Here is a 27,626-nt window from a genome sequence, read left to right as displayed (position 1 = left end):
GGAATTGAACGCTGACACGTTTGCAGCAAAGCTAAGAATCAAGAAACCTGATTAGCATGTGGGCATTTTCCCTCCCCAACTAAATATATTCCACATGGGAAAGTTACGCGTGTTATCAAGGCCAAGTTGATCATGTGATTGAGGCTTTAAAGACGGCGGCGTGCAGTGGTGCTTACACCTCGCCGCCATGACGCTAGTCGCCTTCTCGCTGCTCACGCTGCTGCTGGCCTGGCGCGGCGGCTGTGCCCTGCAGGAGGTCAGTGTACTCGTGTACGTCGCATTGATGCTAACTACATTTACTGATCCAGGATCTGTCTGTCCTTGTTTACATTGTAGCTGAAACACAGCAGAGACCCTAACGCTACATTTACTGATCCTGGATCTGTCTGTCCTTGTTTACATTGTAGCTAAAACACAGCAAAAATGCTAACACTACATTTACTGATCCAGGATCTGTCTGTCCTTGTTTACATTGTAGCTGAAACACAGCAGAGACCCTAACGCTACATTTACTGATCCAGGATCTGTCAGTCCTTGTTTACATTGTAGCTGAACCACAGCAGAGACCCTAACGCTACATTTACTGATCCTGGATCTGTCAGTCCTTGTTTACATTGTAGCTGAACCACAGCAAAAATGCTAACACTACATTTACTGATCCAGGATCTTTCAGTCCTTGTTTACATTGTAGCTAAAACACAGCAAAAATGCTAACACTACATTTACTGATCCAGGATCTGTCTGTCCTTGTTTACATTGTAGCTAAAACACAGCAAAAATGCTAACACTACATTTACTGATCCAGGATCTGTCTGTCCTTGTTTACATTGTAGCTGAAACACAGCAGAGACCCTAACGCTACATTTACTGATCCAGGATCTGTCGGTCCTTGTTTACATTGTAGCTGAAACACAGCAGAGACCCTAACGCTACATTTACTGATCCTGGATCTGTCAGTCCTTGTTTACATTGTAGCTAAAACACAGCAAAAATGCTAACACTACATTTACTGATCCAGGATCTGTCTGTCCTTGTTTACATTGTAGCTGAAACACAGCAGAGACCCTAACGCTACATTTACTGATCCTGGATCTGTCTGTCCTTGTTTACATTGTAGCTAAAACACAGCAAAAATGCTAACACTACATTTACTGATCCAGGATCTGTCTGTCCTTGTTTACATTGTAGCTGAAACACAGCAGAGACCCTAACGCTACATTTACTGATCCAGGATCTGTCAGTCCTTGTTTACATTGTAGCTGAACCACAGCAGAGACCCTAACGCTACATTTACTGATCCAGGATCTTTCAGTCCTTGTTTACATTGTAGCTAAAACACAGCAAAAATGCTAACACTACATTTACTGATCCAGGATCTGTCAGTCCTTGTTTACATTGTAGCTAAAACACAGCAAAAATGCTAACACTACATTTACTCATCCAGGATCTGTCTGTCCTTGTTTACATTATAGCTGAAACACAGCAGAGACCCTAACGCTACATTTACTGATCCCGGATCTGTCAGTCCTTGCTTACATTGAAGCTGAATCACAGCAAAAATGCTAACACTACATTTACTGATCCAGGATCTGTCTGTCCTTGTTTACATTGTAGCTGAAACACAGCAAAAATGCTAACGCTACGTTTACTGATCCAGGATCTGTCAGTTCTTGTTTACATTGTAGCTGAAACACAGCAAAAATGCTAACACTCCATTTACTGATCCTGGATCTGTCAGTCCTTGTTTACATTGTAGCTGAAACACAGCAAAAATGCTAACACTCCATTTCCTGTTCTAGGATCTTTCAGTCCTTGTTTACATTGTAGTTGCATTACTGCAAGGGTGCTAACGCTACATTTACTGATCCAGGATCTGTCATTCCTTGTTTACATTGTAGCTGAAACACAGCAGAGACCCTAACGCTACATTTACTTATCCAGGATCTGTCAGTCCTTGTTTACATTGTAGCTAAAACACAGCAAAAATGTTAACACTACATTTACTGATCCAGGATCTGTCAGTGTCTGAGCTTCTGTGGCGTGCCAACAAAGATGTGGGTAAGAATTAAAGCGACAGTAAGAAACATGTCCATGCTCCCTGGCTCCGCCTGCTGGGGACAAGTGGAGTTGATGTTGTTTGCAGTTCACTCGGTGGATGAACCTCTGGTGGTGGACGACATCGCGTACGAGCCTAACGAGCAGAAGAACGCTGACCCGTGCACTTCTAGAGAATGCATGTGGCCTAAAGATCCACTCTCCGGGAAAGTCTTTGTGCCTTTTGTCATCGCCTCGCATTATTGTGAGCACCATGCTACTCTACCACTTTGTATTTACATTACTGATATACTCTACCACTTTATACAAAGCCCGTTTCCATATGAGTAGGAAAATGTCTTAGATGTAAATATAAACGGAACACAATGATTTGCAAATCATTTTCAACCCATAGTTAGTTGAAATAATAATTAACTTTACAGTTTGATGCCAGCAACACGTGACAAAGAAGTTGGGAAAGGTGGCAATAGATACTGATAAGGTTGAGGAATGCTCATCAAACACTTATTTGTAACATCCCACAGGTGTACAGGCTAATTGGGGACAGGTGGGTGCCATGATTGGGTATAAAAACAGCTTCCCAAAAAATGCTCAGTCTTTACAAGAAAGGATGGGGCGAGGTACACCCCTTTGTCCACAACTGTGTGAGCAAATAGTCAAACAGTTTAAGAACAACGTTTCTCAAAGTGCAATTGCACGAAATTTAGGGATTTCAACATCTAGGGTCCATAATATCATCAAAAGGTTCAGAGAATCTGGAGAAATCACTCCACGTAAGCGGCATGGCCGGAAACCAACATTAATGACCGTGACCTTCAATCCCTCAGGCGGCACTTTATCAAAAACTGTCAATCTCTAAAGGATATCACCACATGGGCTCAGGAACACTTCAGAAAACCACTGTCACTAAATAAAGTTTGTCGCTACGTCTCTAAGTGCAAATTAATTAACAACATCCAGAAACGCCGCTGGCTTTTCTGGGCCCGAGATTAACTAATATGGACTGTTGCGAACTGGAAAAGTGTTCGGTGGTCTGAATAGTCCACATTTCAAATTGTTTTTGGAAATATTCGACATCGTGTCATCCGGACCAAAGGGAAAGCGAACCGTCCAGACTGTTATCGACGCAAAGTTCAAAAGCCAGCATCTGTGATGGTATGGGGGTGCATGAGTGATTCATTGATTGATTGACACTTTTATTAGTCGATTGCACAGTTCAGTACATATTCAGTAAGTTACCCAAGGCATGGGTAACTTACACATCCGTGAAGGCACCATTATTGCTGAAAGGTACATACAGGTTTTGGAACAACATATGCTGCCATCTAAGCGTCATCTTTTTCATGGACGCCCCTGCTTATTTCAGCAAGACAATGTCAAGCCACATTCAGCAAGTGTTACAACAGCGTGGCTTCGTAAAAAAAGAGTGTGGGTACTTTCCTGGCCCGCCTGCAGTCCAGACCTGTCTCCCATTGAAAATGTGTGGCGCATTATGAAGCGTAAAATACAACAGCAGAGACCCCAGACTGTTGAACGACTGAAGCTCTACATAAAACAAGAATGGGAAAGAATTCCACTTTCAAAGCCTCAACAATTAGTTTCCTCAGTTCCCAAACATTTATTGAGTGTTGTTGGAAGAAAAGGTGATGTAACACAGTGGTAAACATGCCCTTTCCCAACTACTTTGGCACGTGTTGCAGCCATGAAATTCTAAGTTGATTATTATTTGCAAATAAAAACTAAGTTAATGAGTTTGAACATCAAATATGTTGTCTTTGTAGTGCATTCAACTGAATATGGGTTGAAAAGGATTTGCAAATCATTGTATTCCGTTTATATTTACATCTAACACAATTTCCCAACTCATATGGAAACAGGGTTTGTATTTACATGACTGATAAACAGTACTCTACCACTTCATATTTACATTACTGATAATACTCTACCACTTTATATTCACACAATTGATAATACTCTACCACTTTAGTAATGAGTTTAAGCTGGCATGTTCGGTGACCTATGAGCTTTCCTCCTCAGCATCTCGTGAGCGCTCCATCATCTTGCGTGGCCTGACGTCCTTCGACTCGGTCTCCTGCATCCGCTTCGTGCCGCGCACCAACCAGAGAGACTACCTGACCATCCAGTCCAACAACGGGTATCCACCTCCCTACCTACTTAGTACCTATCAACCAAGTACCTACATACCTACTTCCCTACCTATCTATATACTTCCGTACCTAGTACCTGTCTAGCTATATACTTCCCTACATAGTACCTACCTACCTCCTTATTTACCTACCTATTTTTGCCTTCCTACCTACGTGGAATAGAACTTTGTCAGTGCATTTAATTTTCAGTACAAAACCATAAATAGCTACCTATCTACTTTCCTATACTTACCTTTCTATCCATCTTTTCACCTACCTCCCTCCCTCCCTACCTACCTACTTAGGTAAGGAGTTATGTACGACCTACTTCCTTAACCTAGTACCTCCCTACCTAACTACCTACATCCTTACCTAACAAGTGTCCTGCCTAGTTCCTACCTTTCCCCCAACCTGCTATCTACTTCCCTACCTACTTAGGTAAATAATTAGGTACTACTGAACATACTTCCCTACCGAGTACCTACCTACCTATCTAGAACCCACGTCCTTACTTAACAACTGTCCTACCTAGTTCTTACCTTTCCCCCAACCTACTATCTACTTTCCTACCTACTTAGGTAAAGAGTTAGGTGGTACATACCTCCCTACCAAGTACCTACCTACCTATCTAGAACCTACATCCTTCCCTAATGACTGTCCTACATAGTCCTTACCTTTCCCCCAACTTACTATCTACTTCCCTACCTACTTAGGTAGGGAGTTAGGTACTACAAACAGTACTTCTCTACCAAGTACTTACTTACCTATCTAGAACTTTCCTTACCCAACGACTGTCCTGCCTCGTTCCTACATTTTCCCCAACCTACTATCTACTTTCCTACCAACTTAGGTAAGGAGTTAAGTAATACATACTTCCCTACCAAGTACCTCCTTACCTATCTAGAGCTTTCCTTACCTAACGACTGTCCTACCTAGTTCTTACCTTTCCCCCAACCTACTATCTACTTCCCCACCAACTTAGGTAAGGAGTTAGGTACTACATACTTCCCTACCAAGTACCTCCTTACCTATCTAGAGCTTTCCTTACCTAACGACTGTCCTACCTAGTTCTTACCTTTCCCCCAACTTACTATCTACTTCCCTACCTACTTAGGCAAGGAGTTAGGTACTACATACAGTACTTCTCTACCAAGTACTTACTTACCTATCTAGAACTTTCCTTACCCAACGACTGTCCTGCCTCGTTCCTACATTTTCCCCAACCTACTATCTACTTTCCTACCAACTTAGGTAAGGAGTTAGGTACTACATACTTCCCTACCAAGTACCTCCTTACCTATCTAGAGCTTTCCTTACCTAACGACTGTCCTGCTTTGTTCTTACCTTTCCCCCAACCTACTATCTACTTCCCTACCAACTTAGGTAAGGAGTTAGGTACTACATACTTCCCTACCAAGTACCTCCTTACCTATCTAGAGCTTTCCTTACCTAACGACTGTCCTAGCTAGTTCTTACCTTTCCCCCAACTTACTATCTACTTCCCTACCTACTTAGGTAAGGAGTTAGGTACTACATACAGTACTTCTCTACCAAGTACTTACTTACCTATCTAGAACTTTCCTTACCCAACGACTGTCCTGCCTCGTTCCTACATTTTCCCCAACCTACTATCTACTTTCCTTCCAACTTAGGTAAGGAGTTAAGTACTACTTTCGTCCCTACCAAGTACCTACTTACCTATCTAGAGCTTTCCTTACCTAACGACTGTCCTGCTTTGTTCTTACCTTTACCCCAACCTGCTATCTACTTCCCTACCTACTTAGGTAAGGAGTTAGGTACTACTGTACATACTTCCCTACCAAGTACCTACCTACCTATCTAGAACCTACATCCTTCCCTAACGACTGTCCTACCTAGTTCTTACCTTTCCCCCAACTTACTATCTACTTCCCTACCTACTTAGGTAAGGAGTTAGGTACTACATACAGTACTTCTCTACAAAGTACTTACTTACCTATCTAGAACTTTCCTTACCCAACGACTGTCCTGCCTCGTTCCTACATTTTCCCCAACCTACTATCTACTTTCCTACCAACTTGGGTAAGGAGTTAAGTACTACATACTTCCCTACCAAGTACCTACTTACCTATCTAGAGCTTTCCTTACCTAACGACTGTCCTGCTTTGTTCTTACCTTTCCCCCAACCTGCTATCTACTTCCCTACCAACTTAGGTAAGGAGTTAGGTACTACATACTTCCCTACCAAGTACCTCCTTACCTATCTAGAGCTTTCCTTACCTAACGACTGTCCTACCTAGTTCTTACCTTTCCCCCAACTTACTATCTACTTCCCTACCTACTTAGGTAAGGAGTTAGGTACTACAAACAGTACTTCTCTACCAAGTACTTACTCACCTATCTAGAACTTTCCTTACCCAACGACTGTCCTGCCTCGTTCCTACATTTTCCCCAACCTACTATCTACTTTCCTACCAACTTAGGTAAGGAGTTAAGTAATACATACTTCCCTACCAAGTACCTACTTAACTATCTAGAGCTTTCCTTACCTAACGACTGTCCTACCTAGTTCTTACCTTTCCCCCAACCTACTATCTACTTCCCCACCAACTTAGGTAAGGAGTTAGGTACTACATATTTCCCTACCAAGTACCTCCTTACCTATCTAGAGCTTTCCTTACCTAACGACTGTCCTACCTAGTTCTTACCTTTCCCCCAACTTACTATCTACTTCCCTACCTACTTAGGTAAGGAGTTAGGTACTACATACAGTACTTCTCTACCAAGTACTTACTTACCTATCTAGAACTTTCCTTACCCAACGACTGTCCTGCCTCGTTCCTACATTTTCCCCAACCTACTATCTACTTTCCTACCAACTTAGGTAAGGAGTTAAGTACTACATACTTCCCTACCAAGTACCTACTTACCTATCTAGAGTTTTCCTTACCTAACGACTGTCCTGCTTTGTTCTTACCTTTCCCCCAACCTACTATCTACTTCCCCACCAACTTAGGTAAGGAGTTAGGTACTACATACTTCCCTACCAAGTACCTCCTTACCTATCTAGAGCTTTCCTTACCTAACGACTGTCCTGCTTTGTTCTTACCTTTCCCCCAACTTACTATCTACTTCCCTACCTACTTAGGTAAGGAGTTATGTACTACATACAGTACTTCTGTACCAAGTACTTACTCACCTATCTAGAACTTTCCTTACCCAACGACTGTCCTGCCTCGTTCCTACATTTTCCCCAACCTACTATCTACTTTCCTACCAACTTAGGTAAGGAGTTAAGTACTACATACTTCCCTACCAAGTACCTACTTACCTATCTAGAGCTTTCCTTACCTAACGACTGTCCTGCTTTGTTCTTACCTATCCCCCAACCTGCTATCTACTTCCCTACCTACTTAGGTAAGGAGTTAGGTACTACTGTACATACTTCCCTACCAAGTACCTACCTACCTATCTAGAACCTACATCCTTCCCTAACGACTGTCCTACCTAGTTCTTACCTTTCCCCCAACTTACTATCTACTTCCCTACCTACTTAGGTAAGGAGTTAGGTACTACATACAGTACTTCTCTACCAAGTACTTACTCACCTATCTAGAACTTTCCTTACCCAACGACTGTCCTGCCTCGTTCCTACATTTTCCCCAAACTACTATCTACTTTCATACCAACTTAGGTAAGGAGTTAAGTACTACATACTTCCCTACCAAGTACCTACTTACCTATCTAGAGCTTTCCTTACCTAACGACTGTCCTGCTTTGTTCTTACCTTTCCCCCAACTTACTATCTACTTCCCTACCTACTTAGATAAGGAGTTAGGTACTACATACAGTACTTCTCTACCAAGTACTTACTTACCTATCTATATCTTTCCTTACCCAACGACTGTCCTGCCTCGTTCCTACATTTTCCCCAACCTACTATCTACTTTCCTACCAACTTAGGTAAGGAGTTAAGTACTACATACTTCCCTACCAAGTACCTACTTACCTATCTAGAGCTTTCCTTACCTAACGACTGTCCTGCTTTGTTCTTACCTTTCCCCCAACCTACTATCTACTTCCCTACCAACTTAGGTAAGGAGTTAGGTACTACTGTACATACTTCCCTACCAAGTACCTACCTACCTACCTATCTAGAACCTACATCCTTACCTAACGACTGCCCTACCTTTCCTCCAACCTTCTATCTACTTCCCTACCTACTTAGGTAAGCAGTTAGGTACTACACACTTCCCTACTAAGTACTTACTCACCTATCTAGAACTTTCCTTACCCAACGACTGTCCTGCCTCGTTCCTACATTTTCCCCAACCTACTATCTACTTTCCTACCAACTTAGGTAAGGAGTTAAGTACTACATACTTCCCTACCAAGTACCTACTTACCTATCTAGAGCTTTCCTTACCTAACGACTGTCCTGCTTTGTTCTTACATATCCCCCAACCTGCTATCTACTTCCCTACCTACTTAGGTAAGGAGTTAGGTACTACTGTACATACTTCCCTACCAAGTACCTACCTACCTATCTAGAACCTACATCCTTCCCTAACGACTGTCCTACCTAGTTCTTACCTTTCCCCCAACTTACTATCTACTTCCCTACCTACTTAGGTAAGGAGTTAGGTACTACATACAGTACTTCTCTACCAAGTACTTACTCACCTATCTAGAACTTTCCTTACCCAACGACTGTCCTGCCTCGTTCCTACATTTTCCCCAAACTACTATCTACTTTCCTACCAACTTAGGTAAGGAGTTAAGTACTACATACTTCCCTACCAAGTACCTACTTACCTATCTAGAGCTTTCCTTACCTAACGACTGTCCTGCTTTGTTCTTACCTTTCCCCCAACTTACTATCTACTTCCCTACCTACTTAGATAAGGAGTTAGGTACTACATACAGTACTTCTCTACCAAGTACTTACTTACCTATCTATATCTTTCCTTACCCAACGACTGTCCTGCCTCGTTCCTACATTTTCCCCAACCTACTATCTACTTTCCTACCAACTTAGGTAAGGAGTTAAGTACTACATACTTCCCTACCAAGTACCTACTTACCTATCTAGAGCTTTCCTTACCTAACGACTGTCCTGCTTTGTTCTTACCTTTCCCCCAACCTACTATCTACTTCCCTACCAACTTAGGTAAGGAGTTAGGTACTACTGTACATACTTCCCTACCAAGTACCTACCTACCTACCTATCTAGAACCTACATCCTTACCTAACGACTGCCCTACCTTTCCTCCAACCTTCTATCTACTTCCCTACCTACTTAGGTAAGCAGTTAGGTACTACACACTTCCCTACTAAGTACCTACTTACCTATCTAGATCCTTCCTTACCTAAAGAATTTCCTACATAGTCCCTACCTTTCCCCCAACCTAATATCTACTTCCCTACCTAGTATCTACTTCCCTACCCACAGTACTTACAGTATTTAGTAGACTTGTCAAACGTGCTGTTGCCTGTCCCCAGTTGTTACTCCTACGTGGGACGCAGAGGCAACAGCCAGACCTTGTCCCTGGACCGCCAGGGCTGCTTGTACCACAGCACCGTCCAGCACGAGCTGCTGCACGCTCTGGGCTTCAACCATGAGCAGTGTCGCTCCGACAGGGACCGACACATCCGAGTCCTATGGGAGAACATTCAGCCTGGTCAGTGCACACACACACCAGTGAATTATTATTAAGTTATTAGATATTACAAGAATTGGCTTCATTAGCTACAACAGGACTAAGATGTTTAGTTCAGATAGTTCAGCAAATATTTTATATCTTGATCTACACAGGTGGGAATCTTTGCGCACCTTTTGTTTCTTGGGGTGATGATTCGATACAGAATCTGTTTTTGATTCAAATTGCATTATTTGTTCAAATAATTTGAAAAAAACATTTTGAAGATAGGTTACAAAGCTCCTTTTGATGGCTCACCTACTGTACGAGGTATACCCGCAGCGATCAAGCATGGAAATGGTCTAAAGACCTCTTAAAAATTCTTAAACTGAAAGAAAAGACGGGTCCCTTGGTTGTCCGATCCTCGGCTATGGAAGCTAGCTCTTGAGACGTGGACCTCGCTGGGGGGATGGAGCCAGAGCTGATGCGCAAGGTGGAGGAGTTCTGGCTGGATCTAGTCGGACTCCCTTCAACGCACAGCAAGGGCTCTGGAACCAGTCCTCTCCAGAGGGGCTGGACTCTCTTCCACTCTGGCATTGCTTGATTTACAGACTGTATGTTGGAGTAGACGAAAGGGTAGCGTTCCCCCGCCTTTGGGTGGGGGGACAGGTCCTGACTGTTGTTTGTGATAATGCACCAAACAGCAGTTCAAAGTGCCCGCCTTTTTTGGATTTACTAGACGCAGTACTGGAGAGTGCTCCCCCAGGTGATTCCCTTGTTCTGTTGGGGGACTTCAATGCTCACATTGGCAACGACAGTGAGACCTGGAGAGGCATGATTGGGAAAAATGGTCGCCCGAATCTAAACCTGACTGGTGTTTGGTTATTTGACTTTTGTGCTCATCACGAATTATAAATACAGAACCCCATTTTTAAACATAAGGATGTTTATACGTGCACTTGGCACCTCGGGCAAACCTGGTCAGTGAATTTGTGGTTAGAGTCTTTGCCCTGAGATTTTTAGGTCGTGAGTTGAAACCTCGGTCGAGTCATACCAAAAACTACAAAAATGGAACCTAGTACCTCCCTGCTTGGCACTCAGCATCAAGGGTTGGAATTGGGGGTTAAATCACCAAAATGATTCCCGAGCGCGGCCACCGCTGCTGCTCACTGCTCCCCTCACCCTCCCAGGGGGTGGAACAAAATGCAGAGGGTGATTTCACCACACCTAGTGTGTGTGCGTGTGTAACTATCAGTGGTACTTTAACTTTTTAACTTTAGGCCGTAGTTTGATGATTGACTTTGTGGTTGTGTCATTAAATTTGCGGCCTCATGTTTTAGACACTTAGGTGAAAAGAGGGGTGGGGCTTTCCACTGATTACCACCTGGTGGTGAGTTTGGTCCGATGGTGGGGGAGTGTACCAGTCAGACCTGGCAGGCCCAAACACATTGTGAGGGTCTGCTGGGAACGTCTAGCAGAGTCTCCCGCCAGAGAGTTACGATTCCTACTTTCCGAGGAACCTTGAACATTTCACCATCCGCCGCCTCAGGAGGGGGAAGCAGTGCTCTGTTACACCTTGAACAGGGAGGATGACGTGCTGCTGACCTCGACTCGGGATGTTGTGGACCGACTGTGAAGGGAATACTTGGAAGACCTCCTCAATCCTATCTACATGTCTTCCTTTGAGGAAGCATTCCCTGGAGATTCTGTGGTGGACTCTCCTATTTCTGACGCTGAGGTTGCCGAGGTAGTTAAAAAGCTCCTCAGTGGCAGGGCGTCGGGGTTGGATGACATAAGCCCAGAGTTCCTTAAGGCTCTGGAAGCTGTGGGTCTGTGTTGGTTGACAAGGGCCTGCAACATTGCGTGCACATTGGGGGCGATGCCCCTGGATTGGCCAACCGGGGTGGTGGTTCCTCTTTTTAAGAAGGTTAAACGGTGGGTGTGTTTCAACAATTGAGGGATCACAACCCTCAGCCTTCCTGTTAAGGTACTGTATATTCAGGTATATTGGAGTGAAGGCTATGCCAGATAGTCAAACCTCGCATTCAGGGGGGGTATTGTGGTTTTCGTCCTTGTCCTGGAACCGTGGACCAGTTCTACACACTTAGCAGGATCATTGAGGGTGCATAGGAGTTTGCACAACCGAATCCCATGTGCTTTGTGGACTTGGAGAAGGCATTCGACCGAGTCCCTCGAGCAGGTCTTGTGGGGAGTGCTCAGAAAGTATGGCGGTCCGCTCCCTGTATGATCGGTGTCAGAACTTGGTACACATTGCCGGCAGTAAGTCGGATTCCTTTGCATAGGAGGATTGGACTCCGCCAAGGCTGCCCTTTGTCACCGGTTCTGGTCATAACTTTTATGGACAGATTTTTAGGCGCAGTCACGGTGTTGAGGGGATCTCTGGTTTGTTGGCTTCAGAATTAGGTCCATGATTTTTGCAGATAATGTGGTCCTGCTGGCTTCATCTGGCCAGGATCTTCAGCTCTCACTGGATTGGTGTGACGCGACTGGGATGAGCGTCCGAGTTTATGGTTCTTGCACGGAAAAGAGTGGAGTGGAGTGGAGTGGAGATCTTGCCCTAAGTGGAGGAGTACCTCTTAGTCTTAAGGGAAGACTGATGCGGAAAGATAACTCCTACAATAGATATAGTGCAGAGTATACTACAGTGTAAACAGTGTATGGAGTACAGCACAGTACACAGGGTATACAACAGTGTATAGAGCAGGGGCGCTCACACTTTTTCTGCAGGCGAGCTACTTTTCAATTGACCAAGTCGAGGAGATCTACCTCATTCCTATTTATAATTTATATTTATTTATTTATGAAAGATAAATTTTTGTTAACAAGTTAATGGTGTTTAATGATAATACATGCATGTTTAACGCACATAGATTCCTTTCTTTCATGAAGACAAGAATATAAGTTGGTGTATTTGATTCTGATGACTTGCATTGATAGGAATCAGACAGTGGTGCTGATAACGTCCGCATTTTCAAATGGAGGAAAAAAAAAAGTCCTCGTTTCTGTCCAATACCACATGAAAGTAGTTGGATTTGGCATCTCATTTGTCCAACTTGCATACTCGTTTTTAAACACTTTGTTATGAGAGTAGCATATGTGTGTGGCCCTTTAATGTCTGGCAGCAGGTGAGTGACGTCAGTGAGAGTGCGGGTGGGCAAGCAAGTGAGAAAGCAGTCGCTGAGGCCGGTTGGAGAAATACATTGGCATCAAACTCCGTAGCTTGCTAGCTTGTGCACGCTAGCTTTCTGAGACTCTTATTTTGTTAGCACAGGCAGGATGAAACAGGTCATTTATGGTGAAGACAGGAACTGTGCAGTCGGTCTTTAGAGTTTTGACAGTAGGTACGGAGTCTCTAGAAATAAAATGTGTTTCTCTGCGTCCGCCCTGTTAGTGATTTTTTTCTTAAATATGAGCTCGCAGCAGCCAGCATCATCTCACAAGATCCTTGGGTGCCGAGAATGTCAAACAACTGACGAAAGTGAAGTCTTGGTATGATTGATGATTGCTCATTTTTATGTCTATTTTTTAATGCCTGGCTTGAGATCGACTGACACACCCTCCGAGATCGACCAGTCGATCGCGATCGACGTAATGGGCACCCCTGGTATAGCGTATAGTACAATGGATACAGTTCAGAGTATACTACAATATATACAGAGTTTGGAGTACACCATAGTACATAGTGTACATTGCAGTGTATAGAGTATACTACAATAGATACAGTGCATAGTATACTACAGTAGATACAGTGCAAAGCACACTACAGCATATACAGTGGAGTATAGCACAGTACACAGTGTATACAACAGTCTATAGAGTATACTACAATAGATACGGTGCAGAGTATACTAAAATATATGCAGTGCAGAGTATAATACACTATATACAGTGTTTGGAGTATACCATACTACATAATGTATATAGTATACTACAATAGATACAGTGCAGAGTATACTAGAGTATATACAGTGTATGGAGTATACCATAGTACATAATGTATATAGTATACTACAATAGATACAGTGCAGAGTATACTACAGTGTATACAGTGCAAAGTACACTACAGTATATACAGTGTATGGAGTATAGCACAGTACACAATGCATACAACAGTGTATAGAGTATACGACAAAAGATACAGTGCAGAGTATACTACAGTGTATACAGTGCAAAGTACACTACAGTGTATACAGTGTATGGAGTATAGCGCAGTACACAGTGTATACAACTGTGTATAGAGTATACTACAATAGATAATTGTGCAGAGTATACTACAATATATACAGTGTTTGGAGTATACCACAGTACATAGTGTATACAACAGTGTAGAGGATGGGTGTCAAACTCTGGCCCGCGGGCCAAATTTGGCCCGCCGTGTAATTTAATTTGGCCCTTGAGGCAATATCAAATCAACATTAGAGCTGGCCCACCGGTAATATACAGCGGCGGTGCCGCTAATACCCATACTTGCCAACCCTCACGATTTTCCCGGGAGACTACCGAATTTGAGTGTCCCTCCCGAAAATCTCCCGGGGCAATCATCCTCCTGAATTTCTCCCGATTTGCACCCGGACAACAATATTGGAGGCGTGCCTTAAAGGTACTGCTTTTAACATCCTCTACAACCTGTCATCACTTCTGCTTTTCCTCTTTACAAACAGCGTGCCTGCCCAGTCACGTAATATATGCGGGCACTACACTCACATAAGTGAATGCAAGGCATACTTGGTCAACAGCCATACAGGTCACACTGAGGGTGGCCCTATAAACAACTTTAACACTGTTACAAATATGCACCGCACTGTGAACCCGCACCAAGCAAGAATGACAAACACATTTCGGGAGAACTTCCGCACCGTAACACAACATAAACACAATAGAACAAATACCCAGAATCCCTTGCAGCACTAACTCTTCCGGGATGCTACAATACACCCCCCCCCCCTCCCGCTATCAACCCCCCCCCCCCCCCCCCAATGTATTACCCTGTGGAAAAAGTTAATGTTGCTGTTTACCTCAGAAGGCTGCAAATAGAAAACAGGCATTACATTTTGTATTTACATTTTATTTAATATACCATTGATGTTTTTTTATTTGTTTTTTGAAACTTGATTTTGTACTATTATGTTATATAAGCGTTGCTTGTTCCATTGTCAGTCTTAAAGCAAATCAGTGTTGAAAACTGAGCAATAATTAACATTTTATTCATGCATTTTCTCTTGCTACTTCAAGGCTTGACTGTTTGATCCATTCATTATTGTTATTTTATTTTCAAATTTATTGTTAGCCTGTGGAAAAAGTTTATTTCGATATTTACCTCAGAAGGCTGCAAATAGAAAAGAGGCATTACATTTTTATAAAAATTGTATTTGATATGACTTGTCCAGGGTGTACCCCGCCTTCCGCCCGATTGTAGCTGAGATAGGCGCCAGCGCCCCCCGCGACCCCGAAAGGGAATAAGCGGTAGAAAATGGATGGATGGATGGATGTATTTGATATGCCATTGATATTTTTTTATTATTAATGTTATTAATTGAAATTCGATTTTGCATGTCACTATAAAGATATAAAAGCTTTGCTTGTTCAATATTCAATGCAAAACTTGTTTGGGTCCCTATTAAAAGGTTAATTTGTTCAACCTTGGCCCGCGACTTTGTTCAATTTTTAATTTTGGCCCACTCTGTATTTGAGTTTGACATCCCTGGTGTAGAGTATACTACGGTCGATACAATGCAGACTATACCACAGTCTATACAGTACATACAGTGTAGAGCAGGGGTCACCAAAGCGGTGCCCTTAGGCACCAGGACGCCCGTAAGGACCAGATGAGTCGCCCCCCGGCCTGTTCTAAAAATAGCTCAAATAGCAGCACTTACCAGTGAGCTGCCTCTATTCTTTTTCATTTTATTTATTTACTAGCAAGCTGGTCTCGCTTTGCTCGACATTTTTAATTCAAAGAGCGACAAAACTCAAATAGAATTTGAAAATCCAAGAAAATATTTTAAAGACTTAGTCTTCACTTGTTTAAATAAATGCATTTATTTTTTACTTTGGTTCTTATAACTATCAGAAAGACAATTGTAGAGAAAAATACAACCTTAAAAATGATTTTAGGATTTTTAAATATATAAACCTTTCCATCCATCCATCCATCATCTTCCGCTTATCCGAGGTCGGGTCGCGGGGGCAACAGCCTAAGCAGGGAAACCCAGACTTCCCTCTCCCCAGCCACTTCGTCTAGCTCTTCCCGGGGGATCCCAAGGCGTTCCCAGGCCAGCCGGGAGACATAGTCTTCCCAACGTGTCCTGGGTCTTCCCCGTGGCCTCCTACCGGTTGGACGTGCCCTAAACACCTCCCTAGGGAGGCGTTCGGGTGGCATCCTGACCAGATGCCCGAGCCACCTCATCTGGCTCCTCTCGATGTGGAGGAGCAGCGGCTTTACTTTGAGTTCCTCCCGGATGGCAGAGCTTCTCACCCTATCTCTAAGGGATAGCCCCGCCACACGCCGGAGGAAACTCATTTCGGCCGCTTGTACCCGTGATCTTATCCTTTCGGTCATGACCCAAAGCTCATGACCATAGGTGAGGATGGGAACGTAGATCGACCGGTAAATTGAGAGCTTTGCCTTCCGGCTCAGCTCCTTCTTCACCACAACGGACCGGTACAACGTCCGCATTACTGAAGACGCCGCACCGATCCGCCTATCGATCTCACGATCCACTCTTCCCTCACTCGTGAACAAGACTCCTAGGTACTTGAACTCCTCCACTTGGGGCAGGGTCTCCTCCCCAACCCGGAGATGGCACTCCACCCTTTTCCGGGCGAGAACCATGGACTCTGACTTGGAGGTGCTGATTCTCATTCCGGTCGCTTCACACTCGGCTGCGAACCGATCCAGCGAGAGCTGAAGATCCCGGTCAGATGAAGCCATCAGGACCACATCATCTGCAAAAAGCAGAGACCTAATCCTGCGGTTACCAAACCGGAACCCCTCAACGCCTTGACTGCGCCTAAAAATTCTGTCCATAAAAGTTATGAACAGAATGGGTGACAAAGGACAGCCTTGGCGGAGTCCAACCCTCACTGGAAATGTGTTCGACTTACTGCCGGCAATGCGGACCAAGCTCTGGCACTGATCGTACAGGGAACGGACCGCCACAATAAGACAGTCCGATACCCCATACTCTCTGAGCACTCCCCACAGGACTTCCCGAGGGACACGGTCGAATGCCTTCTCCAAGTCCACAAAGCACATGTAGACTGGTTGGGCAAACTCCCATGCACCCTCAAGAACCCTGCCGAGAGTATAGAGCTGGTCCACAGTTCCACGACCAGGACGAAAACCACACTGTTCCTCCTGAATCTGAGGTTCGACTATCCGACGTAGCCTCCTCTCCACTACACCTGAATAAACCTTACCGGGAAGGCTGAGGAGTGTGATCCCACGATAGTTGGAACACACCCTCCGGTCCCCCTTCTTAAAGAGAGGAACCACCACCCCGGTCTGCCAATCCAGAGGTACCGCCCCCGATGTCCACGCGATGCTGCAAAGTCTTGTCAACCAAGACAGCCCCACAGCATCCAGAGCCTTAAGGAACTCCGGGCGGATCTCGTCCACCCCTGGGGCCTTGCCACCGAGGAGCTTTTTAACTACCTCAGCGACCTCAGCCCCAGAAATAGGAGAGTCCACCACAGATTCCCCAGGCACTGCTTCCTCATAGGAAGACGTGTTGGTGGGATTGAGGAGGTCTTCGAAGTATTCCTTCCACCTATCCACAACATCCGCAGTCGAGGTCAGCAGAACACCATCCGCACCATACACGGTGTTGATAGTGCACTGCTTCCCCTTCCTGAGGCGGCGGACGGTGGTCCAGAATCGCTTCGAAGCCGTCCGGAAGTCGTTTTCCATGGCTTCCCCGAACTCTTCCCATGTCCGAGTTTTTGCCTCCGCGACCGCTGAAGCTGCACACCGCTTGGCCTGTCGGTACCTGTCCACTGCCTCCGGAGTCCTATGAGCCAAAAGGACCCAATAGGACTCCTTCTTCAGCTTGACGGCATCCCTCACCGCTGGTGTCCACCAAGGGGTTTTAGGATTGCCGCCCCGACAGGCACCAGCTACCTTGCGGCCACAGCTCCGATCTGCCGCCTCGACAATAGAGGTTCGGAACATGGTCCACTCGGACTCAATGTCCAGCACCTCCCTCGTGACATGTTCAAAGTTCTTCCGGAGGTGGGAATTGAAACTTTGTCTGACAGGAGACTCTGCCAGACGTTCCCAGCAGACCCTCACAATGCGTTTGGGCCTCCCAGGTCTGTCCGGCATCCTCCTCCACCATCGCAGCCAACTCACCACCAGGTGGTGATCGGTGGAAAGCTCCGCCCCTCTCTTCACCCGAGTGTCCATAACATGAGGCCGCAAATCCGATGACACAACTACAAAGTCGATCATGGAACTGCGGCCTAGGGTGTCCTGGTGCCAAGTGCACATATGGACACCCTTATGTTTGAACATGGTGTTTGTTATGGACAAACTGTGACGAGCACAAAAGTCCAATAACAAAACACCACTCGGGTTTAGATCCGGGCGACCATTCTTCCCAATCACGCCTCTCCAGGTTTCACTGTCGTTGCCAACGTGAGCGTTGAAGTCCCCCAGTAGGACAAGGGAATCACCCGGGGGAGCACTTTCCAGTACTCCCTCGAGTGTACCCAAAAAGGGTGGGTACTCTGAACTGCTGTTTGGTGCATAAGCACAAACAACAGTCAGGACCCGTCCCCCCACCCGAAGGCGGAGGGAGGCTACCCTTTCGTCCACCGGGTTGAACTCCAACGTACAGGCTTTGAGCCGGGGGGAAACAAGAATTGCCACCCCAGCCCGTCGCCTCTCACTGCCGGCAACGCCAGAGTGGAAGAGGGTCCAGTCCCTCTCGAGAGAACTGGTTCCAGAGCCCTTGCTGTGCGTCGAAGTGAGTCCGACTATATCCAGCCGGAATTTCTCGACTTCGCGCACTAGCTCAGGCTCTTTCCCCCCCAGTGACGTGACGTTCCACATCCCAAGAGCTAGCTTCTGTAGCCGAGGATCGGACCGCCAAGTGCCCTGCCTTCGGCTGTCGCCCAGCTCACAGTGCACCCGACCTCTATGTATAAACCTTTTTACCGTTTAAATTCCTTCCTCTTCTTTCCTGACAATTTAAATCAATGTTCAATTAAATTTATTTTTCTTATTGTAAAGTTTAATAAATACATTTTAATTTAATTCTTCATTTTAGCTTCTGTTTTTTTTACAAAGAACATTTGTGAAATATTTCTTCAAGATTTTAACCTATTTAAAACATGTCATCAAAATTCTAAAATTAATCTTAATCAGGAAAAATTACTAATGATGTTCCATAAATTCTTTTTTTTATTTTTTCAAAAAGATTCGAATTAGCTAGTTTTTCTCTTATTTTTTCGGTTGAATTATAAAGAGTCGAAATTGAAGATAAACTATGTTTCAAAATTTAATTTTCATTTTTTTCCTGTTTTTTCCTCTTTTAAACCGTTCAATTAAGTGTTTTTTTCATCATTTATTCTGTACAAAAAAACCTTCCGTAAAAGGAAAAAAAATTACGACGGAATGAGAGACAGAAATACCCATTTTTTAAAAATATTTATCCGTTTCTATATATATTTATTGTGAGAAATCATTAAGATGATCAGTGTTTCCACAAAGATAAATATCACTAATAATTAATAATAACATTGAGTTAAAGGTAAATTGAGCAAATTGGCTATTTCTGGCAATTTATTTAAGTGTGTATCAAACTGGTAGCCCTTCGCATTAATCAGTACCCAAGAAGTAGCTCTTGGTTTCAAAAAGGTTGGTGACGCCTGCTATAGTATATACAGTGTAAACAACATGGTATAGAGTATACCACAGTACATACTGTATACAACATTGTAAAGTACACTATAGTAGATACAGTGCAGACAGTATATTCTGTGTATACCGTACCTACAGTATATGGCAGGGGTCACCAACCTTTTTGAAACCAAGAGCTACTTCTTGGGTACTGATTAATGCGAAGGGCTACCAGTTTGATACACACTTAAATAAATTGCCAGAAATAGCCAATTTGCTCAATTTACCTTTAATAAATAAATCTATATACAGTATATAAAAAAATGGGTATTTGTCTGTCATTCCGTCGTACATTTTTTTCTTTTTACGGAAGGTTTTTTTGTAGAGAATAAATGATTACAAAAAAACAACTTAATTGAACGGTTTAAAAGAGGAGAAGACAGGAAAAAAAACAAAAATTGAATTTTGAAGCATAGTTTATCTTCAATTTCGACTCTTTAAAATTCAAAATTCAACCAAAAAAACATGAGAGAAAAACTAGCTAATTCAAATCTTTTTGAACATTTTTTAAAAATAATTTACAGAACATCATTAGTAATTTTTCCTGATTAAGATTAATTTTAGAATTTTGATGACATGTTTTAAATAGGTTAAAATCCAATCTGCACTTTGTTAGAATATATAGCTATATTTCTAACAAAGACAAATTCAAAAGACATCCAAATAAGATTCAAATTTAAATTCTATTTTTGCCAGAACTAATTTTTGGGAATTTTAATCATAATAAGTTTGAAGAAATATTTCACAAATATTCTTCGTCGAAATAACAGAAGCTAAAATGAAGAATTAAACTAAAATGTATTTATTATCTTCACGGTGGCAGAGGGGTTAGTGCGTCTGCCTCACAATACGAAGTTCCTGCAGTCCTGGGTTCAAATCCAGGCTCGGGATCTTTCTGTGTGGAGTTTGCATGTTCTCCCCGTGAATGCGTGGGTTCCCTCCGGGTACTCCGGCTTCCTCCCACTTCCAAAGACATGCACCTGGGGATAGGTTGATTGGCAACACTAAATTGGCCCTAGTGTGTGAATGTGAGTGTGAATGTTGTCTGTCTATCTGTGTTGGCCCTGCGATGAGGTGGCTACTTGTCCAGGGTGTACCCCGCCTTCCGCCCGATTGTAGCTGAGATAGGCGCCAGCGCCCCCCGCCACCCCAAAAGGGAATAAGCGGTAGAAAATGGATGGATGGATGTATTTATTATTCTTTACAATAATAAAAAAAAAATACTTGAACATTGATTTAAATTGTCAGGAAAGAAGAGGAAGGAATTTAAAAGGTAAAAAGCTATATGTGTTTAAAAATCCTAAAATCATTTTTAAGGTTGTATTTTTCCTCAAAAATTGTCTTTCTGTAAGTTATAAGAAGCAAGGTAAAAAAAATAAATGACTTTGTTAAAACAAGCGATGACCAAGTCTTTAAAATATTTTCTTGGATTTTTAAATTCTATTTGAGTTTTGTCTCTCTTAGAATTAAAAATGTCAAGCAAAGCGAGACCAGCTTGCTAGTAAATAAATACAATTTAAAAAATAGAGGCAGCTCACTGGTAAGTGCTGCTATTTTAGCTATTTTTAGAACAGGCCAGCGGGCGACTCATCTGGTCCTTACGGGCGACCTGGTGCCTGCGGGCACCGTGTTGGTGATCCCTGCTATATGGTATATTGCTTCCCTCAGGTTGGGAGTACGCCTTCGACAAGATGAACACACTGAACATGAACACGCCTTACGACTACAAGTCTGTCATGCAGTACCACAGGTTTGTCCTGCTTTCATTTTGTCATTTTTTTAAATCATTTTCTATCAACAGACAGAAGTATTGGGACATGGCTCTCCACTAATGAAGGACGGTTGTCCTTTCATCTTGCTTCTGATTGGACAATAGTTTGCACACATTTGGTGCATGAAGACACGCTTGGAGGAGTCTGGTGACCTCTGACCTCACATCAAGTGTGTGTGTGTGTGTGTGTGTGTGTGTGTGTGTGTGTGTGTGTGTGTGTGTGTGTGTGTGTGTGTGTGTGTGTGTGTGTGTGTGTGTGTGTGTGTGTGTGTGTGTGTGTCTGTGCACGACGCCACAGGTACGCTTTCTCTGGCAACAACAAGCCCACCATGATGCCCATCCCCAACGCCAACGTCAACTTCGGCGACGCCACCCAGATGAGCAGCAACGATGTCCGCAGGGTGAACACGTTGTACAAGTGCTGAGTTCAGTACGACACCAAACATCTTCATTTTATCCTGTCACTTACGTTTTACAGCATCTAAATGTCATCATGAAAAACCTTTTTCAGAATTACAACATTTTCATGTCATCTTTCTATCTGCCAGCAGGTGGCAACATCACGACCAGGGCACCAGAAAAAGTCGCTGGATTCTTATCGAAAAAAATGTAAAAAATAAAAATGTTTCAACCCATTTTAAAACATATTTTCAAAAACGGATTCTTATTGAAATAAATTGTTAAAAATAAAATTATTTTTTTTCTAAATCGATTAAAAAAAATGTCTGTCTATCTGTGTTGGCCCTGCGATGAGGTAGCGACTTGTCCAGGGTGTAATCCGCCTTCAGCCCGATTGTCGCTGAGATAGGCACCAGTGCCCCACGCGACCCCAAAGGGAATAAGCGGTAGAAAATGAATGGATGGATGGATTAAAAAAAACATTTTTAAACATGGTTTCTTAATGAAAAGATACAAACATTTTTTTATTGATTTTCAAACATTTAAAAAAATTGATTCTTATTGAAAAAAATAAAAACAAACATGATTTAATCGATTTTCAAACATTTAAAAAAAATGAAAAAAATAAAACATTTTAAATAAATTTTCTATTTTTTTTAAACATGGATTACTTTTTAAAAATAAAAACATTTTTTTAAATAAATTGTCAAATGTACTTTTAAAAAAGTATTTTAATTGGAAAACAAATTAAAGATTTTTTAAAATAATTTTTCAAACGTAATTCTAAAATTGATTCTAATTGGAAAAATAAAAAAAAGTAAAAAAAATGTTTGAATCAATTTTCAAACATTTTTAAACATAGATTCCTTTTGAAAATTTACAAAATTAAAATATTTTTTATATCATATTTTCAAACATTTTAAAAATGTATTAATTTTGAAAAACTGGCAAGTATATTATTATTATAATAAACATTATACATTTCTTTACGACGCCATACCTGTACTATACTGTAGTATACTGAGCTAAACTACACTATACTACACCACACTGAGCTACAATGAGTATACTATTATTATACACGTTATATATTGCTATACTACACAATACCTGTACAATACTATAGTATACTGAGCTATACTACACTATACTATACTACACTGAGCTAAAATAAGTATGCTACTATTATTATACACAATATACATTTCTACACGATGCTATACCTGTGCTATACTGTAGTATACTGAACTATACTATACCACACTGAGCTACAAGTATACTACTATTATTATACAGATTATACATTGCTATACTTGTACTATACTGTAGTATATTGAGCTATACTACGCTATACTATACCACACTGAGCTACAATGAGTATACTACTATTATAACAGTGTTGTGGGGTGAGGTTCATGGCCGGTGAGGCACTGACTTCATCACAGTCAGATTTATAAACATATGTACCTTATAGAGTATCTTAGTCACCATTTGATTGGAGACAATTAACAGGTTATGTTTAAAAGCTCATACCAGCATTATCCCCTTTTTGGCAGTCAGCATCAAGGGTTGGAATTGGGGTTTAAATAGCCAAAAATGATTCCCAGCCGCTGCTGCTCACTGCTCCCCTCACCTCCCAAGGGGTGAACAAGGGGATGGGTCAAATGCAGAGGACAAATTTGACCACACCTAGTGTGTGTGTGACAATCATTGGTACTTTAACTTAATGTAGCAGGTACGTTAGCTAGTATAGTACAGTATCAATTAATTACACTTATTGTTATCACTATTAGCGATAATACTGCTAACATTAACAATATTAAATAATCACGTGTATGTAGAAAATAACAAACACGATAGTACACAGTGTTGTCACTATGACAGGTGTAACCGTGCTCCAGAGGCCGTGTTCATTCATTGTCTTTACTGTAGCATAAAAAATGCAGATGGCCTTAAAACGCCACAATACTCAGTCACCATATTTAAGTACCAAAAATAAAGACCCAACATAAATATAAATTCAATCGAATCAGAAACATTGGAGGAAACGGGATTTAAACCAGATGCTAACCGCCTATAGAAAATACATGGGTACGGTTAGTAGCTACTATTAGCAAACAAATTCATTTACCAACTCGGCTTAATATCTCAACATTGACACACTCTTTCAGTTGTGGACAAAATACACTGTACATTATATACCTCTGCTAACTAAACTACGGAAACGTATAATATAATTCATATAGCAATACGGTCTCACTGCACAGCAGACAGCAGTTAGCCGAGTCATTGCGCAATCCATGGGGAGGCTCAACTGGCTGTGACTCACCGCAAGTAATTCTCAGTATTTGAACGGCAAATGTGAAAATTAAGCGATTTTTAAATAAAAATCATTTAAAACTGGTGAAGTTAAATGGAAAATAACTTTATGGTATAACCACTGGATACATATAACAATATAATTTTTTTTTTCTTTTTGCATTTTTTTCTTTCCATGATGGCCCCTGACTGCACGTCACTGTAATATACACATTGTACATTGCTATACTACACTATACCTGGAATATACTATAGTATACTGAGCTATACTACATCACACTGAGCTACAATGAGTATACTATTATTATCATACACATTGTATATCTCTATACTACACTACCTGTACTATACTATAGTATACTGAGCTATACTACACCACACTGAGCTGCAATGAGTATACTACTATTATTATACATATTGAACATTGCTATACTATACTATACCTGTACTATACTATAGTATACTGAGCTATACTACACTATACTACCATACCATATTGAACAAACAATTACTATACTATTATTATTTTACACATTATGCATTGCTATAATACACTATACCTGTACTGTACTATACTATAGTATACTGAGCTATACTACACTATACCATACCACACTGAGCTGCGAGTTTGCTACTATTATTATACACATTATACATTGATATACTTGTACTATACTATCGTATACTGAGCTATACTACACTATACCACACTGAGCTACAATGAGTATACTACAATTATAAATTGCTATACTATACTGAGGTATACTACACTATACTATACCACACTGAGCTACAATGAGTATACTACTATTATTATACATAGCTATACTACACCAGTGGTTCTCAAATGCGGGTACGCGTGGTACGTGAAGGTATGCCAAGGGGTACGTGAGATTTTTAAAAAATATTCTAAAAATAGCAACAACTCAAAAATCCTTTATAAATATATTTATTGAATAATACTTCAACAAAATATGAATACAATTTAATTAACTGGGAAAAAAAATACAACAATGAGGAAGTACAAAAATACAACAATTCAGGGTTGACAGCTAGATTTTTTGGTGAACATGTTCCGTAAATGTTGATGTTAAAGATTTCTTTTTTTTGTGAAGAGATGTTTAGAATTAAGTTCATGAATCCAGATGGATCTCTATTACAATTCCCAAAGAGGGCACTTTAAGTTGATGATTACTTCTATGTGTAGAAATCTTTATTTATAATTGAATCACTTGTGTATTTTTCAACAAGTTTTTAGTTATTTTTATATCTTTTTTCCCCCAAATAGTTCAAGAAAGACCACTACAAATGAGCAATATTTTGCACCGTTATACAATTGAATAAATCAGAGACTGATGACATAGTGCTGTATTTTACTTCTTTATCTCTTTTTTTCAACCAAAAATGCTTTGCTCTGATTAGGGGGGACTTGAATTAAAAAAATGTTCACAGGGGGTACATCACTGAAAAAAGGTTGAGAACCACTGCTCTGTAGGGTGGCCCTGTGATGACGTCGCGACTTGTCCAGGGTGTACCCCGTCTTCCGCCCGATTGTAGCTGAGATAGGCACCAGCGCCCCCCGTGACCCCAAAAGGGAATAAGCGGTAGAAAATGGATGCATACTCTATAGGGTTCATACGTTTATAAATCTGACTGTGATGAAGACAGTGCCTCACCAGCCATGAACCTCACCGCACGTCACTGCTACTATTATTATACATAGCTATACTAGACTATACTATAGTAGCTTGAGCCATACTACACTTCACCACAGTACACCATGATATTACACTCCACCATAGCAGAGTATACGCTAGTACAGTGGTTCTTAACCTTGTTGGAGGTACCGAACCACACCAGTTTCATACTGTATGCGCATTCACTGAACCCTTCTTTAGTGAAAAATAAAATAATAATTTTTTTAAAATTCAAGACAAAGTTATTTGTTTTGTTTTTTTACTGGTGCACAAAATGAATCGTGCAAGAACATCAGCCTGTTCAAAGAACAAAACCAACACAGTTCATGAACTCACAACAAATTACACACATGCAAATCAAATGGAAAATATTTCTATGCCACATCAATGTGGAATGCACTCCCAACAGGTGTAAAAGTAAGTGCACCTCTATATTCCTTCAAAACCGCTCTAAAACAACACCTCCAGGCAACTTCAACCCTTTACTAATACCCTCCTCCATTCACATCCCATCTCCTCGGATTATAAATAACCTAATGTAAATAATCAAATGTACTTCTATTGTATTTACTTCTTCTTATGCTATCTGAACTCACTATGTTCTCTGCTGGCTGTACATATCCTACTAAGTAAGACCTAGACTGTTTCAAAGACCATTTCTCTGTTGATGCAATTGTTGATGACTGAAGTACTGATATCAACCAAAGCTCCTCATCCCACCCCCGGATTAAAAATAATGTAAATAATTCAATGTATATACTATGGGGCGGTTTAGCTCGGTTGGTAGAGTGGCCGTGCCAGCAACTTGAGGGTTGCAGGTTCGATTCCCGCTTCCGCCATCCAAGTCACTGCCGTTGTGTCCTTGGGCAAGACACTTTACCCACCTGCTTCCAGTGCCACCCACACTGGTTTGAATGTAACTTAGATATTGGGTTTCACTATGTAAAGCGCTTTGAGTCACTAGAGAAAAAGCGCTATATAAATATAATTCACTTCACTATGATGATTAACCTGTGTGGTATCTGTACTATGCTGATAGTATATATTTATACCATGAATTGATTAATTGAAAGGTGAAATAATTGAAAATTATAAAACATAGTAACAATTACTTTCATCCCATTGATTTTTTTATTTTATTTTTTTTAACGATGTTCCAGGCAATCTAATTTTCAGTGAAGGTATAGGATAGTCAAATATAAGCTTTGGCTTCAGCCTATTCCTTTTTCGGTCATTTTTTTTGTTTTGTTTTGTCTGTAAATGTGTATGATTGTTTACGTATAACCTGTACTGTAAAACTGATCACAAAAAATGGTTGATTGATTTGATTGATTATATGACCGAAATAAACTTATTTCATTCATTCATTAACGTGGACCCCGACTTAAACAAGTTGAAAAACTTATTCGGGTGTTACCATTTAGTGGTCAATTGTACGGAATATGTACTGTACTGTGCAATCTACTAATACAACTATCAATCAATCAATAAATCAATCAATCAATCAATGGTTCTAACCATCATACGCCGATAGGGAGAAGTTTTTATTTACACGATGAGTCGGATGTGTCTTGACCTCTGCGGTGGAGGGTTCGATCGAACTCTAGGGGTTCGGTGAGTCGGCCTCAGGGGTTCGGCGGAGGTCAAAACACGCCCTACTCATCGTCTCAATAAAAACTTCTCCCTATCACTATTACG

General features: G+C 41.7%; 1 protein-coding gene across 3 annotated transcripts; it reads left to right on the top strand.

Annotated features, from left to right (window-relative positions):
* The first annotated feature begins 135 nt into the window (after nucleotides 1-135).
* Nucleotides 136-22,205, top strand: LOC133549157 (high choriolytic enzyme 1-like). 3 transcript variants are annotated; one of them, XM_061894318.1, is made up of 8 exons: nucleotides 136-256; nucleotides 2,013-2,058; nucleotides 2,144-2,299; nucleotides 4,093-4,210; nucleotides 9,684-9,862; nucleotides 21,411-21,492; nucleotides 21,812-21,938; nucleotides 22,062-22,205. In XM_061894318.1, exons 1-7 carry the CDS (start codon nucleotides 188-190, stop codon nucleotides 21,936-21,938), a joined length of 777 nt encoding a protein of 258 aa, XP_061750302.1. In that variant the 5' UTR covers nucleotides 136-187; the 3' UTR covers nucleotides 22,062-22,205. The 3 variants fall into 3 exon arrangements, with proteins under 3 accessions (XP_061750302.1, XP_061750304.1, XP_061750301.1); XM_061894317.1 differs by having other exon boundaries at nucleotides 137-256; nucleotides 22,065-22,205; XM_061894320.1 differs by lacking the exons at nucleotides 21,812-21,938; nucleotides 22,062-22,205 and adding an exon at nucleotides 21,619-21,776.
* The last annotated feature ends 5,421 nt before the right edge of the window (nucleotides 22,206-27,626 follow it).

Source organism: Nerophis ophidion, linkage group LG03 (assembly GCF_033978795.1).
Source record: "Nerophis ophidion isolate RoL-2023_Sa linkage group LG03, RoL_Noph_v1.0, whole genome shotgun sequence".
NCBI classification, from domain to species: domain Eukaryota; kingdom Metazoa; phylum Chordata; class Actinopteri; order Syngnathiformes; family Syngnathidae; genus Nerophis; species Nerophis ophidion.
The sequence above is the reverse complement of the archived record's forward strand: the minus strand, read 5'-3'. Positions and strand labels throughout refer to the sequence as shown.